Source organism: Mustela nigripes, chromosome 8 (genome assembly GCF_022355385.1).
Source record: "Mustela nigripes isolate SB6536 chromosome 8, MUSNIG.SB6536, whole genome shotgun sequence".
NCBI classification, from domain to species: domain Eukaryota; kingdom Metazoa; phylum Chordata; class Mammalia; order Carnivora; family Mustelidae; genus Mustela; species Mustela nigripes.
Window position 1 is genome coordinate 20561015 of NC_081564.1, and position 15798 is coordinate 20576812.

The following is a 15798-nucleotide window of genomic DNA, read 5'->3' on the forward strand; positions in this document are numbered from 1 at the left end:
ACCGCGCCTCCCCACCCTCGGGCTCCGACTCGGTCCCGGGCTCGGTTCCCCAGCGACGGGCCTGCGAGTGGGCCCAGGCTAAGACTGGAGGTGGGGGGTGGGGGTATATGGGGAGAAGGCGGGTCCCAGCGGAAACTCCCGGCCTCGGCTTCCCGAGCCACGCGCTCCGACCGGGACCCAGGAGCCTCCGCCCCAGGGGAGTGGGCGGTGGTGTTACCACGGCAACGCCAGGGGAGAGGGTCTGAGGACGCGACGTGGTGAGGCCCTCGGTGGGCCGGGGGCACGGGCCGGGGGGAGGGGGCGCGCGCAGGAAGCGGCCAGACAGAGGCTCGCTCCTTTCTAAAAATATTCCGCTTCCACCACTTCTCAATCAGTGAGTCTCCCACCACCGCCGTCGCGTAGCCTCGCTCGCGCCCACCGACCCACTCACAATTCCTTAATCAGCACCATCTTCCCGGAACCCCCTCACAGCTGCCGCCGCTACCACCACCGCCGCCGCCGCCGCCGCTACCGCCCCTCACGGCGCCTGCGCGGCCCCGCCTCCTCATTCCCTCCGAACTACCGCGGCGCCTGCGCGTCCACACCCTTCCGCCGCTACTCGTCGCGTCAGCGCGCGCGAGGGGTTAGCTCCGCCCTAGTTCGCGCCCCACCCTGGGCTCGCGGAGCTTCCATTGCGGCTGCGCGGCTGGCTAAGAGGGGGCGGTGCAGCTTTTACTGCCGCTGCGCACTTGACGCGCGCGCTCTAGTCCTCCTTTTGCGGCTCTTCTTTTCGGTCGAGTTTTGCCGGGGCGTGTGAGGAACCTACGCTCTTTGGTGAGTTTTTCAGTCGGTTCTCTGGAAGTCGTTTCCTAGTAACCAGCGTAAAACTTTCTCCCACCGCTTTTGAGAAGAGGTCCTCTCCTTGAGCTTTCACTTCGGGTTGGGAAGGCTGACGCCACCGCGTTCTCCCGTCGCGGGCTCCGTTGGAGTCCGCGGGACCGAAAAAGGTTACCTGGCTCGCTCACGTGCATATTCCGGCAGCCTCGTGAGTGCAGCCGTGTGACCGTTGCTCACCTGGCTAGGGCCAGCAGCTGTGGCCCCACGACCTGCCCAGCGCCGGAATCCACCGCAGAATCCAGTGGCTCGACGGGAGGAGCACCCGCCACTGGTGACGACGTCCCCTGTGAGGGCGAGGGGTGCTCGCCCAGAAGACCCAGGAAGGGGAGCTGGGTGGGAGGGCGGTCGCTCGATCACAGTCTCCTACCCACACCCAGCCTGCAACCTGCCTGAAAGCCAAAAAGGACCTTCGGATGAGTGGTGACCCGGGGGTCCCTCGCTTACTCTGTGCCACGCACAGTTCCAGACACTGGGGATACATCTGAAAACAAAATCCGCACGGTCTCTGACCTCCCTGGGGAACAAATCAGTAAGAGAGGATTCGGTGTAGCGGGAAGCGCTCTTCCGTAAATGGATGAAACAGGGTAACTGCCCAGGACGTAGAGTCATCAAGACAAGGACTCTCAGGAAGCGAAGGTTGAGTGTACGGTTAGGAATAGCCCAGCCTGTGAAGATGGTGGGGGAGGCACTCCAGTTAGAGGGAGATGGCCCCTGAGCCTGGAAAAAGTTCGGAGTATTTGAGGGGCAGGTAGAGGGTCGGTGTGGCTAGAACATTTTTAAAGGGGGGGGGGGGGGGGAGATAAGCTGCCACTAAATAGGTCACTAGGCCATAGTAAAGAATTTGAATTTTATTCTGAGAACCATGGGAAGCTGTTAGAAAGTTATTAGAAGAATGAAAGGAACATTAAAAATGTTTGCTATAAACCTGTGTGGTGTATCTGGTACTAGAAGACACCCAGTGGAATTAGGGCTGCCTCAAAAGTAATAGAAGTGAAATATTTACTAAAAAGCTGGAGATTTCCTCCCAAGGCACTATCTGGGGGATCATCTCTGTGATGTGTGAAGCACTTTGCTAGGTATTATGATGGTGACAAGTCAAGGAAATGTTCCCTTTCCAGGAGGTTAGAAGGTGGGAGTAGCTTCCATTGACTGAGCACCTATCTCTATGCTGGGTACTGTGCTTGGTAATGGAGATGCTTTATCTACTTTCATCCTGAGAAGAAGGCAATGATACAAGTATTTTAGCATGCTTTAGAAAGGAACAAAAACGAAATTCAGGGAGCCAAATTAAGTGATCTGTGTAGACATCATTCAGCCAGCTTGTTTACAGAACCAGGTTTCCTATCTGGATTTTGAAAACTCAAAGTCTGGTTTTTCTGCTACACTGAGTTTTGTTTTGTTTTGTTTAGAAAAAAACGAATAAGTGGGGCATGCAGACAACTTTATGACAAATAATTGTTCTCAATTATAGGAAGAAAAAGGTTATGGTTAAAAATCTAGAAGTTACTTAGCAGTAAGAGAAAGTACAAATTGGAATAGTATGCCTAGTGTGCAGGTGTAATATTTTCTAAGATCCAAGGAGGTAATACTGTCAAACTTGTAAATAGCCATTTTATGTCATAGTTTCTCCTTAATTGTTAAGCACGGTGAAAATACAGCTTTAAAAACTTCGTGGATGAATTTGTGGTTGACATACTTTATCAATCACTAAGAAAAATTAGTATGTTGTATAACTTAATTGAAGTTTTCCAACACGTGTTTGTTGATTCCGTTGTCTGCATAGCACAGTTGCGGCTCATGGTTAGCACTCAAATGTTTGTAAAATAAAGAGACCATGTGCTAGATGGAGCATAACTCTGAGCCACTCTGTGGTATGGATGTTTCTCTTTGCCATCCAAAGATTCATATTAAATAAAACATTCAAGGGGCACCTGGGTGGCTCAGCCAGTTAAGTGTCAGACTCTAGATTTCACTCAGGTCATGATGTAGGGGTCGGGAGCGGAGTGTGGAGTCTGCTTGGGATTCTCTCTCTCCCTCTCTTCTCCCCTCTTATGCTCTCTATTTAAAAAAAAAAAAAGTATAAAACATTCAATACAAACTACAAAGATAAATTAAGAAAGTAACCAGTTTAGATGTATTTATTGAGGGGAAAAAATACTAATTCAAAATTAACTAGGTTGGTAGAAAACCTAAATCTAGATACTGTGCTGTCTGCCTGGGAGATAGAAGTGGCAGAATGAGGGAATATTGAAGAGGACTAGGAGCAGCAAAGACCTGCACCATTACCCCAAAATGAGAAAGGAGGACTTATAAAGAAAAAGATCATTACACATAAAAAAGTAAAGATTGTGTGGCATATTCTTATTTTAAAACTGAAGATGTTAGATCTTGTGCATTTTGTAAATATAGATGTAATATGGGATATAACTTACTAGTAATTGTTTTTGGATATAGAAAAAACTCCAACATCTTTAAGCCTGGTGTCCCTTGTTCTTTGTTCTAACTTTCAGCCCTCAACAATGGTAACTTTACACACAGATGTACAATTGAATTTAACTAATTCTACGTGCTTCATATATATAATCACCAATCTCCTTTGTATCATTCTGAAGCAAAGAGCTCATTATAGTAAGAATAGTCATAGATTTATTGAGGCAGATCAAAAGATTTCTGACTATGAGCTATATTTGGAACATGTATACACTAGTTGTAAAGTACGACTCAAATTCAAACAGTCTTTCAAATATAATTCAGTTTTTCCCCTTTCCTTTTTTTCCCAAAAAAGATGTTTTTAACCAGGGCTTTTATTGGTGTATAAAATATTGGTGTATTTTAGGGAATTTGTGAGCCACTGAAATTACATAATTTTATGTCCGTTTTTCCTGGAGAGAAGTCTGTAGCTTACATTGCCTTGCTTAGTCTGCATTTTGCCATCCTATTTTTACCTTCTTCCCATTCAAGAATTATCTTGGTTGAGACTATTTCTATGAAAACTAGAAATATTTCCAAGAATGCTTTAATTTTATCAAAACTTAAGGCATCGGTCATGATATTGTGCCATTTTGGGGATGTAGGATGGGGTTTTACAGTAGAAAACCCTTGGCCTGAATTCATTCTCTGCCACTTTCTGCCTATGTACCTTGAGTAAATTATTTAATCTCTCAGAGACACTGTCTCTATAAAGAATATCTATAACATAGAATTTTTTTTTTTTAGATTTATTTATTTATTTGACAGAGAGATCACAAGTAGACAGAGAGGCAGGCAGAGAGAGAGAGAAGCAGGCTCCCTGCTGAGCAGAGAGCCCGATGTGGGGCTCGATCCCAGGACCCTGAGATCATGACCCGAGCCGAAGGCAGCGGCTTAACCCACTGAGCCACCCAGGCGCCCCATCTATAACATAGAATTATTGTGAGGAATAAGTTAGAAGTGTGTAAAGAACCTATCTGTTACTACCGGATACATAATAAATGTTCAATGAATGGGAATCATTTAAAGCATATAGCTTTCAGAAAGCAGAACAGTAAATATATAACTAAGTTCCTCCCATCCATCTCCCTTCATTCCTAGAGGTAGCTACTATCATTAATCACTGTTCATCCTAATGTATGAATAAGAATGCATGTATGTATGCATATATTCATATATGTAACTTACCCCTTCACCTACAGAGCCTAATACAGATTTCTGTTCTGTATCATCACCAACATTGGGTATTGTCAGAATTTTTTATTTTTGCGGCTTTTATTGGTTTTAGAATGCTATCTCATGTATTCACTTGACATTTCACTGCAGTGTCAGAATCTCCATGCTTACTGTCTATGTTCTTATTTGCTTGTTTTCCTATTGGTTTTGTTTTCCTCTTTTTGATTTATAGAAGAATATATACATAGCCATTTTGGATTCTGTCTGTGAGTGGTTTTATCACTTAGTTTGTAGCCGGGTGTCTTGATCCATATAGTATTGACATTTTGGGTCTGATAATGCTTTGTTGTGGAGACTATTCTGTGCCTCGTAGGATGTTTAGCAGCATCCCTGGCCTCTATCCACTAGATGCCAGTAGCACCTCTCCTGTCATGACGATCAAAAATTTTCTGCAGACATGGGCACTTGGGTGGCTCAGTTGGTTAAGCAACTGCCTTCAGCTCAGGTCATGATCCTGGAGTCCCATATCAAGACCTGCATCTAGCTCTGCTGGGAGTCTGCTTCTCCCTCTGACCTTCTCCCCTCCCATGTTCTCTCTCACACTCTCTCTCTCTCTTTCTCAAATAAATAAAATCTTAAAAAAGAAAAAAAATTTCTCTAGGCAGTGCCCACTGTCCCCGGAGGGGGGGGGGGCAAAATTACCCCTGTTTGAAAGTCAATGGTTTATAGTCTCTGTTATGCAGTTATTTATCTTTAAGAAAATCTTATTCCACTAGCATTTTTTTGAGTACATATTCCAATCCCTAAGTGTTTCACATAACCTAACCCTAACCTATTTACTCACCACAGCACATATAAAATAGGTACTATTATTATCCCTATTTTATAAAAAGTCAGGTTTATGTCTTATAATGTGTAGAAAATGTTAACCAACTATATACTAAGCTATAATTTACATACAGTAAAATGCACTATTTTAAATATACCGTTTTAAGAGTTATGTCAAATAGATACTCTGATAATACAGCAATCAAGGTGCAAGACCTCTCCATCTCTATAAAAGTTTTCCTTGTGCCCCTGTACTGTCAGTCACCCTGCACTCCTAGCCCCAGGTATGCATGGAACTGCTTTCAGTAACTATAAATTAGGCTTGTTTTATTTGTTGTTGTTGTTTTTTACAGTATATCATCAAATCATATAGTGTGTACTTTTTTGTATCGGGTTTATTTCATTCAGCATAACGTTTTTGAGATTCATCAGTGTTGTGTGTAGTTAACTCCTTTGCACAGCTGAGTTATACTCCTTTGTATAGATCTATCAGATTTTTTTAACATTTTTTTTAAGATTTTGTTTATTTATTTGACTGATCACAAGTAGGCAGAGAGGCAGGCAGAGGGTGGGGGAAGCAGGCTCCCTGCCGAGCAGAGAGCCCAATGCAGGGCTTAATCCCAGGACCCTGGAATCCATGACCTGAGCCCAAGGCGGTGGCTTTAACCTACTGAGCCACGCAGGCACCCTGATCTATCAGATTTTTAAAAAAATATTTATGAGCGAGAAAGAGAGACTGCACAAGCAGCAGGGAGGGGCATAGAGAAAGGGAAAAGCTGACTCCCCGCTTGAGCAGGTAGCCTGAGGACGCTGGACGTAATCCCAGGACCCTGAGATCATAACCTGAGCCGAAGGCAGACATGACTGAGCAAGCCACCCAGGTGCCCTGATATATCAGATTTTGTTTGTCCATTTAATTTATTGATAGGCTTTTGAGTTCTTCCTTGTAGTTGGCCATTAAAAATAAAGTTGCTGTATTTGTGCAGAAGTCTTTATGTAGGGGTGCCTGGGTGGCTCAGTTGGTTAAGTATCTGCCTTCAGCTCTAGTCATGATCCCAGAGTCATGGGATCAAGTCCCACATCAGGCTCCCTGCTCAGGGAGTCTGCTTCTCCCTCTGCCCTTCACCCCACTTGTATTTTCTCTTGCTCATTCTCAAATAAAGTCTTTTTAAAAAAAAAAAAAAACTTTATGTAGGTATGTTTTCATTTCTTGGGGGAAAATTTTCTTAGATGATAAGGGAAGCATATGTTTAACTCTAGGAGAAACTGCCAAATTGATTTGCCAAGTGGTTGTGCTATTTTATATCTCACCAGCAATATATCAGTCTAGTTCCTCTACATCCCCACTAACACATTTTAGCCATTCTAGTGGATGGATATGTTGTGATATCTCATTGTTTAATTTGCGTTCCCCTATAGACTCATGCGAGTGAGCACTTTTCATGTGCTTATTGATCATTCATATATCTTTTGTGAAGCATCTGTTCAAATCTTTTGCCTATTTTTAAGGGCACTTGGGTGGTTCAGTTGGTTAAGCATCTGTCTTCAGCTCAGGTGATCCTAGCGGCTTGATCCAGGACCCCAGGATGGGGGTCCCTGCTCAACGGGAAGTCTCCCTCACCCTCCCCCCGACTTGTGCATGCTTTCTCTCCCTCTCTCTCTCAAAGAAATAAATAAAAACTTATGCCTATTTTTAAACTGGTTTATCTTTTCAGTATCGAGTCATGATAGTTCTTTATATATTCTAGGTTTGAGTCCTTTCTCAGATGTAGATGTTACAAATATTTTGACCCAGCCAGCTGCTTGCCTTTTCATTTTCTTGTTGCTGTATTTTAAACAACAGATTTTAAATTCTGAAGTCTAGGTTAAGTTTTTTATTTTATGATTCATACTTTCTGTGTCCTGTTGAAGAAATCTTTACCTACCCTATCCCAAAGTCCCAAAGACTTTATGTTAATTATGTTTTCTTCTAGAAGTTTAAAAGTTTGACCTTTTACATTTAGGTCTTCAGTCCGTTTCAAGTAAGTTTTTATTTTTTATTGTAAAATACACATAACAAAATGTATTATGTTAGCCACTTTTAAGTGAACAGTTCAGTATTTGTTAAATACATTCATAATGTCATACATTCATTTCCTTAGCTCTTTTCATCCTGTAAAACTGAACTTACATTCCCATTAAACAGTAAATTCATTCTCCCTGCTAGCCCCTGGAAACCATCATTCTACTTGCGTCTCTATGATTTTCACTATTACAAATATATAAACAGAATCATTCAGTATTTGTCCTTTTGTGACTCATTTGTTTCACTTAGCATAATGTTCTCCAGGTTCATATTATAGCATGCATCAGAATTTCCTTTCTAGGGCTGAATAATATTCCTTGTATATGTGTATAGACCATGTTTTGTTTATTCATCTTCCTGTTGATGGATACTTGGGTTGCTTACACCTTTTGGCTGAATAATGTGAATGCTGCTATGAACATGAGTGTACAAACATCTCTTAGATACCCTGTTTCCAATTCTTTTCAATTATATATCCAGAAGTGAAATTGCTAAACCATATGCTAATTCTATTTTTAATTTTTTGAAGAACCACCGTACTGTTTTTCTTAACTGCTGTACTATTCTGTGTTCCCACCAATAGTGCATAAGGATTCCGGTTTCTTCACATCCTCTCTAGCTCTTGTTATTTTCAGATTTTTTGATAGTAGCCGTCATAATGGGTATGAGGTGCTATCTAATTGTAATTTTGATTGACATTTCTCTAATGATCAGTGATGTTGAGCATCTTTCCATGTGCATATTGGCCATTTGAATATCTTTTGAGAAATTTCTACTCAAGTCCTTTATTTTCAAATTGTTTTGTTGTTGTTGTTACTGTTGAGTTTTAGGAGTCCTCTGTATATTCTGTTTATTAATTTCTTATCAGAAGATTTGCAGATTTTTTTCCCAGTCCATGGGCTGTGTTTTTACTTTATTGTTACTGTCTTGTGTTGCACAAAATTTTTTAATTTTCATGATGTCAAATCTTTTTTCCTTTATTCCCTGTGCCTTTGGTGTCATACCTAAGAAATCATTACTAAATCCAAGATCATGAGGCTTTTGCCCTATTTTCTTCTAAGAGTTTCTAAGTTTTAACTCTTACATTTAGATATTTGGTCCACTTTGGGTTAATTATTGTATGTGATGTTGGTAGGATCCAACTTCATTCCTTTGCACGTTGACATCCAGTTTTCCCAGCAACATTTGTTGTAAAGACTTCCTTTTCCCATAGAATGGCTGTGTACCCTTGTCAAAAATCATTTCACTATATATGCAAGGGTTTATTTCTGGGCTGTCTATTCATCTATATGTCTGCCTTTGTACTAGTACTACACCGTTTTGATTACTGTAGCTTTGTGGTAAGTTTTGGAATTAGGAAGTGTGAGTATTCCAGATAGTTTTTTTTTTTTTTTTTTCAAGATAGTTTCAGCTATTTGGGATCCCTCTTTATGAATTTTAGGATAGGTTTTTCTATTTCTGCATTGGTATCTTGTAGAGATTGTAGCAAATGTGTAGATCACCTTGGGCTTCTTCATTTTTTTTTACAGGTACATGATGATTCCACTCTATAGTGCACTATAATTTCCTACTGGTCTCTTACCAGTAGCCACTTAGGTTGTACCCAGTTGTTTGCTATTGCAGGAGTCCTGCAGTAAATAGCCTGTTACGTTTCATATGTGTGGAATAGTAACCATAAGGTAAATTCTTGAAACTGGAATTATTAAGTCAATGGTATGTGCATTTGTAATTCTTACAGGGTTTGCCTTAGAGTCCTCCATAAAGACTACCAATTTATGCTCCCATCAGCAATGTATAGGAGAGTACCCATTATCCCAAACTATTTGAATGTATTTTCAAACATTTTATTAAAACTTTTAATTGTAAAATATAGTACAGATACAAAAATCTTACATAAAACATAGCCAATTAATTATTAAACAACACTTGTTATCTCTGCCAGATCAAGAAAGAGAACATTGCCAGTCTCTTTGTAAGTTTTCCATGCACCTATTCTAGCTACAACTCCCTCTTCCCTTCTTGACTTTTACAGGAACCACATCTTTGCCTTTGTTTATAGTTTTGATCACACTTTTATCTTTTTGTAGTGATGGTAGCCATTACCACTATTGCTAAATGCTTAGATCCATTAATTGATTAGGGATTGCAAAGTCATGATTTTTTTTTATTCAATCATTTCTTGATGTGTTGGCTAGAATGCTTCTATAAAGAGAAACTGGCCATCTAGTGGCACAATTTATATAGGAAAGGAAGAATAAGCCTTTGATTTTTATCCATTTCTTTTTAAACCAGTTTTCAAAATGATAATTTTTTTCTGTCATCCTCTAAAAGTAATCAATTGCTATTATTTATTTTTTAGTGTAGCTTTAAACAAATTTGAAGTGCTGTTTTCTATACTATTTGTATTGTTGTCCACACACTCCTATCTGTGGCCAGTCGAGCCTCTTCAAGTTGTCTGAGTACTTTTGAGTGTTCCTGAGAGTCTTTGATAACTTCCTTTGTATCTGGTATGATAGGATCTAGCCTGCAAAGACTGATCTTGGGGTGCCTGGGTAGCTCAGATGGTTAAGTATCTGCCTTCAGCTCAGATTGTGGTCTCCGGATCCTGGGATCAAGCCCCAGAACTATGCTAGGTTGAATAACCTCCAAAATCTTTTGAATATTTGATTGAGGCTGGTTGTGTAACAAGATCCCAGTGAGGCAACTAACACTACTGTGCGCAAAGACCTATAATTTTTATGGTATGCAAACATCTTAAAACATATATAGATAGATAGATATCTTTTATTTACTTACTTATTTATTTTGAAAGAGAGCGAGAGAGAGAACATGAACATAGGGAAGGGGGAGAGGGAGAGAATCCCAAGCAGGCTCCAAACTCAGCAGCATGGAGCCTGAGGCAGGCTCCATCTCACCACCCTGAGTTGAAACCAAGAGTTGGACGCTTAGCCAACTGAGCCACCCAGAAGCCCCTGCAAACATCTTTTTAAGACTAGTTGGTGATCATTCATGTATGTGCATTTGTGCTAGCTTTCCCTCTGGGCCATTTCTATTTATGAAAGCATGTTGTAATGGAAGAAAGTACTGGCTTTGGGGGAACCAAGAAAACTCTGGCTGTACCATTTATATTATCTGAGTCCTATTTGTAATATAGTAACATAGTAATAATATATAATTTGTTACATCAGATTAACACTAAACTCAGACTTGGTTTCCACTCATTTTCTTAATCTCCATATCTGAAGAGATGTTCCTTTTTTAAAAATTTTTAATTTTTTTAAAGATTTTATTTTAGAGCATGTGTGATCATGGGGTGGGGAAGTGCAGGGAGGAGCAGAGGGAGAGAGAATCTTAAGCAGGCTCCATACTCAGGACAGAACCCCACACAGGGCTTAGTCTTTCAACCCTGAGATCATGACCTGAGCCAAAAATCAAGAGTTAGATGCTTAACTGAGTGAGCAATCCAGGCACCCCTGAAAAGATGTTCTCAACTACTCCCACTTCTTCTATCTTCTCTCTCTCTTTTTTTAAGATTTCATTTATTTATTTGAGAGAGAAAGAGAGTATGAGAGGGGAAAAGGTCAGAGGGAGAAGTGGACTCCCCACAGAGCTGGGAGCCCACTGCGGGACTCAATCCGGGGACTCCGGGATCATGACCTGAGCCGAAGACAGTGGTTTAACCAACTGAGCCACCCAAGTGCCCTGCCACTTCTTCTATCTTCTAACTAGGATTAACTTTGTTCAGTTTTTTTTCACATTGTTTTCTTTTCCATTTACATAGGTACTATCTAATCCATTTCACCTTAATCTCATGATTGAACTTTTATAGTGTGTATTGCATAGTGTAGACAAGTGTTTGTTTGTTCTCTTAAGAATTCCTTGTAAAACACTTATGACGTGAAGAATAATATAGAATAATATACTGAATATCTTTGTGCCTACCAGCTAGTGAAGAAATCATTGCCAGTAAAGTTGAAGCCCTCATGTGTATCTGTATGATTGCATCTCCCTTCTATCTCTTGCCTTCTATTCAAAGAATCACCATCTTGAATTATTGTAGATTAAGCTAATAGTATATTTCAAAAATAAGAGACTTCTCCATCCAGAGATGATAAAGATATTCTAAAATTTAAAGTTTTACATTTTATATTTAGGTTGTTAATCTATCTGGAATTACTTTTTGTGTATGGTGTGAGCTATAGGGATCCAATGTTTTTTTCCCTCACATGGATAACAGTCTTGCCATAGTTTATTTGAACAGTCTTTCCTCTGATATATATGCTGATATATCAGAATTTTTCCAAGATCTCTCTACATGTGACAGTTTTGTAAAATGTGTGACTATTCTTAAACTCCATTTTCTCCTGTATTTGGACTATTAGGTCATATTTATTCTTTGTGTGGTTCAAATTTCCTGAGTGGGGTGTGTGTGTGTGTGTGTGTGTGTGTGTGTGTGTGTGTATACAATTACTGGAAGAGACATGGTAAAATTTCCCAATGTAGTGATTGATATATTTTTTTTTCTTCATTTTTAGTTCTTTCCATTTTTTTCCATATTATTTTTGAGGATATATAGTTAGGTACATAGAAAGTAGAACTCTTAAATCTTTCACAGGAATTGATGCTCTTATTCTGTATAATACCCTTCTAGCAATGCTTTCATCTTTCTTCTGATACTCCTACAGCTATATGAAGTTGCTTTGGGTTAGTATTGTCCTGGGATGTCTTTTTCTGTGTCTTTTTAAACCTGTTTATTTTTTTTTTTTTAAGATTTATTTATTTGACAGGCAGAGATCACAGGTAGGCAGAGAGGCAGCCAGAGAGAGAGAGAGAGGGAAGCAGGCTCCCCGCTGAGCAGAGAGCTGGATGCGGAGCTCGATCCCAGGACCCTGCGACCATGACCTGAGCCGAAGGCAGAGGCTTTAACCCAGGGAGCCACCCAGGTGCCCCTAAACCTGCTTATTATTAGAAAAGCAATTTTGTAATATCTAAGTTGGAAGAGTGTAATGAAATCTCATGTGTCCATCACCCACCTTCAACAATGATCAATTTGGCATTTTTGTTTCATCCACTCTCCCTTCCCAGGTTACTTATTTTGGGGTATATTCTAAAGCAAATTCAAGATACCATATAATTTTTCCTACAAGTGTTATTGTTGTTTTCCATTCCCTGACTTTCAACCTTCTGTTTTAAGTGTGGCTCTTGTTAATAGATTAAGGCCAGATTGTTTCTTTAGCCTTCATTTTCTGATTTTTAAAATACATTTTGAAACTCTTACATGGTGACATTTCATTATCAGAATGCAGGTCTTTCACCTGCTTGGTTAAATTTATTACTGGGTATTTTAATCTTTTTGATAAATTGTCCATTTTTCTTAGTTGCTCTTTCTGATAGTTCATTATTTTTTTTTAAAGATTTTATTTATTTATTTGACAGAGAGAGATCACAAGCAGGCAGAAAGGCAGAGTGAGAGGAGGAAGCAGGCTCCCTGCTGAGCAGAGAGTCCGATGAGGGGCTCGATCCCAGGATCCTAAGATCATGACCTGAGCCGAAGGCAGAGGCTTAACCCACTGAGCCACCCAGGCACCCCACTGATAGTTCATTATTAGTGTATAGAAACACAACAGCTTTTTTGCATATTGATTTTCTATCCTGCAGCTTTACTGAATTTATTTGTCCTAACAGTTTTTTGATGGAATCTTTTGGGTTTTCTGTATATGTCATGTCCTCTGTAAATAGTGACAGTTTTACTTTTTTTTTTTTTTTATAACTAATTTGGATGCTTTTTATTTCTTGTCTGATTGCTGTGGGCCAGGACTACCAGTACTATGTTGAATTAAAGTGGCGATTAACTTTTGAATGAAAAGTGGTCATCCTTGTTCATCTTAGAGGAAAAGCTTTCAGCTTTTTACTGTCAAGTTTGATGTTAGCTTTGGGCTTGTCGTGTATGGCTTTTACTACCTTGAGGTATATTTCCTCTATACACACCTTGTTGAGAGTTTTTGTCATAAGTGAATGTTAAATTTTGTCATGCCTTTTTTTTTTTTTTTTTTTGCATCTGTTGATGTGATTATATAATTTTTATTCTTCATTTTGTTTTTGTTTTTTTAAGATTTTATTATTTGACTGAGAGCAAGAGAGCGAATACAAGCAGGGGGCAGTGGGAGAGGGAGAAGCAGGCTTCCTGCTGAGCAAGCCCAATTTGGGCCTCGATCCCAGGGTCCTGGGATTGTGACCTGAGCCCAAGGCAGACACTTAATGACTGAGCTATCCAGGCACCCCATTCCTCATTTTACTGTGGTGTGTCATGTTGATAGATTTATGAATATTGAACCATTCTTGCATCCCTGGAATAAACACCACTTGGATCATGGTATATGATCCTTTAAATCTATTGTTGGATTCCTTTAGTATTTTCTTGAGGATTTTGTATCTATCTATACTAATCAAGGATATTGGCCTGTAATTTTCTTTTTTTCTTTTTTTTTTTTTTTTTTTGTCTGATTTTGGTGTCAGAGTAGTGCTGGCCTTGTAGAATAAATTTGGAAATGTCCTTTTCAGCTTTTTGGAGTGGTTTGAGAAGAATAGGTATAAAGTTTTTAAATGCTACGCAGAATTCACCTGAAGCTCTTTAATCCTGGACTTTTTTTGTTGTTGTTGTTGGGAGTTTTTTGATTATCAGTTCAATTTCATCGCTAGTAATCAGTCTGTTCAGATTTTCTATTTATTCCTGATTCAGTTGTAGAAGATTACTTGTTTCTAGGAATTTATCCATTTCTTCTAGGCTATCCAATTTGTTGGCATATAATTATTCATAGTAAACTCCTAATCCTTTGTGTTTTTGTAGTGTTATTTGTAACTTTTCTTTCATTTTTTTAAATTTTATTTGGGTTCTTTGTGAGGGAGGGAAGTGGAGGAAGGAGCAGATTCTGGCCAGAGATTTATCAAATTTGTTTATCTTTTCAAAGAAGCAGTCCTTAGTTTGACTGATTTTTTTTTTTTTCTTTTAGGTTATTTTTTTTTTTCAGTCTCTATTTCATTTATTTCCACTCTGATCTTTATTATTTTCTTCCTTCTATTAACTTTGGGCTTTGTTTCTTTTTCTCATCCCTTTGTTTTAAAATTAGATTATTTGATATTTTCCTTTTTTTTTTGAGTTAGATCTTTATAGCTTTAAAATTCCCTCTTAGAACTACTTTTGCCACATCTCCTAGATTTTGGAAGTTGTTTCCATTTTTATTTGTTTCAGGGTTGGTTTTTTCATGTTTTTTCTTCTTGTGATTGATTTCTAGGCTTCACACTGTTGTGGTTAAAAGATATGATTAATACTAAGTCAATCTTCTTAAACTTATTGAGACTTTTTTCTGTGGTAAAACCTGATCTGTCCTGGAGAATGTTCCATGTACAATTGAAAAGAATGTGTGTTCTGCTATTTGGGAGTGGATTATTCTGTGTATATCAATAAAATAATGGTCTAATGTATTGTTTAAGGCCATTGTTTCCCTATTGACTTTCTGTCAATAGGCCATCCATTGATGTAAGTGGGATGTTAAAGTCCCATGCTGTTGTATTACTGTCAGGTTTTTTTTTAAATAAGTGTTAATACTTTATGTATTTAGGTGCTCCTGTTTTGGTGCATAGATACAGTTATTATATCGGCTCATTGAATTTATCTTTTTATCATAATGCACTTCTTTTTCTTTTGTTACAGTCTTTGTGTTAAAGTCTATTTAGTCTAATACAAGTATTGCTACTACAGCTTTTTTTTTTCATTTCCGTTGCATAGCATATCTCTTTCAATCTCTTCACTTTCAGTTTGTATGTATCTTTAGGTCTGAAGCGAAGCTCTACAGGGAGTATATGGATGAATCTTGGTTTTTTATCCGTTTGATTACCCTGTGTCTTTTGATTGGAGCATTTAGTCCTTTTACATTTAATTTTTTAAAATATTTTATTTATTTATTTGACAGAGATCACAAGTAGGCAGAGAGGCAGGCAGAGAGAGAGGTGGAAGCAGGCTCCCTGCTGAGCAGAGATTCCGATGCGGGGCTAGATCCCAGGACCCTGAGATCATGACCTGAGCCAAAGGCAGAGGCTATAACCCACTGAGGCACCCAGGCGCCCCTACATTTAAAGTAATTTTTGATAGGTATTTACTTATTGACATTTTGTTGCTTTCTGGTTGTTTCTGTAGCTTTTCTTTGGTCCTTTCTTCTCTTGCTCTTTCCTTGTGATTTGGTGACTTTAGTGTTATGTTTGGATTCTTTTCTGTGTGTGTGTGTGTGTGTGTGTGTGTGTGTGTGTGTGTTGTGTGTAAGTATTCTAGGTTTTTGGTTTGTGGTTACCATAAGGTTCATCTCTAACACCCTCTGTATATAGCAGTC

The 15798-nt window shown here is 39.4% G+C and overlaps 1 protein-coding gene and 1 long non-coding RNA gene across 3 annotated transcripts in view; one reads left to right on the forward strand and one right to left on the reverse strand.

Moving 5' to 3' along the window:
• PITPNB (phosphatidylinositol transfer protein beta) overlaps nucleotides 1-541 on the reverse strand; it is a 63755-nt gene extending 63214 nt beyond the window's left edge. Inside the window, exon 1 of one of the 2 annotated variants that reach the window (XM_059408715.1) lies at nucleotides 431-541. In XM_059408715.1, coding sequence (XP_059264698.1) covers nucleotides 431-450 — 20 coding nt within the window. In that variant the 5' untranslated portion in view covers nucleotides 451-541. The remainder of the gene's footprint in view (nucleotides 1-430) is intronic. The other variant, XM_059408716.1, reaches the window with a different exon arrangement.
• Nucleotides 542-681: 140 nt separating this feature from the next.
• LOC132023293 (uncharacterized) overlaps nucleotides 682-15798 on the forward strand; it is a 47135-nt gene continuing 32018 nt past the window's right edge. The window contains exon 1 of the long non-coding RNA XR_009405917.1: nucleotides 682-813. This is a non-coding gene — a long non-coding RNA (uncharacterized LOC132023293). The remainder of the gene's footprint in view (nucleotides 814-15798) is intronic.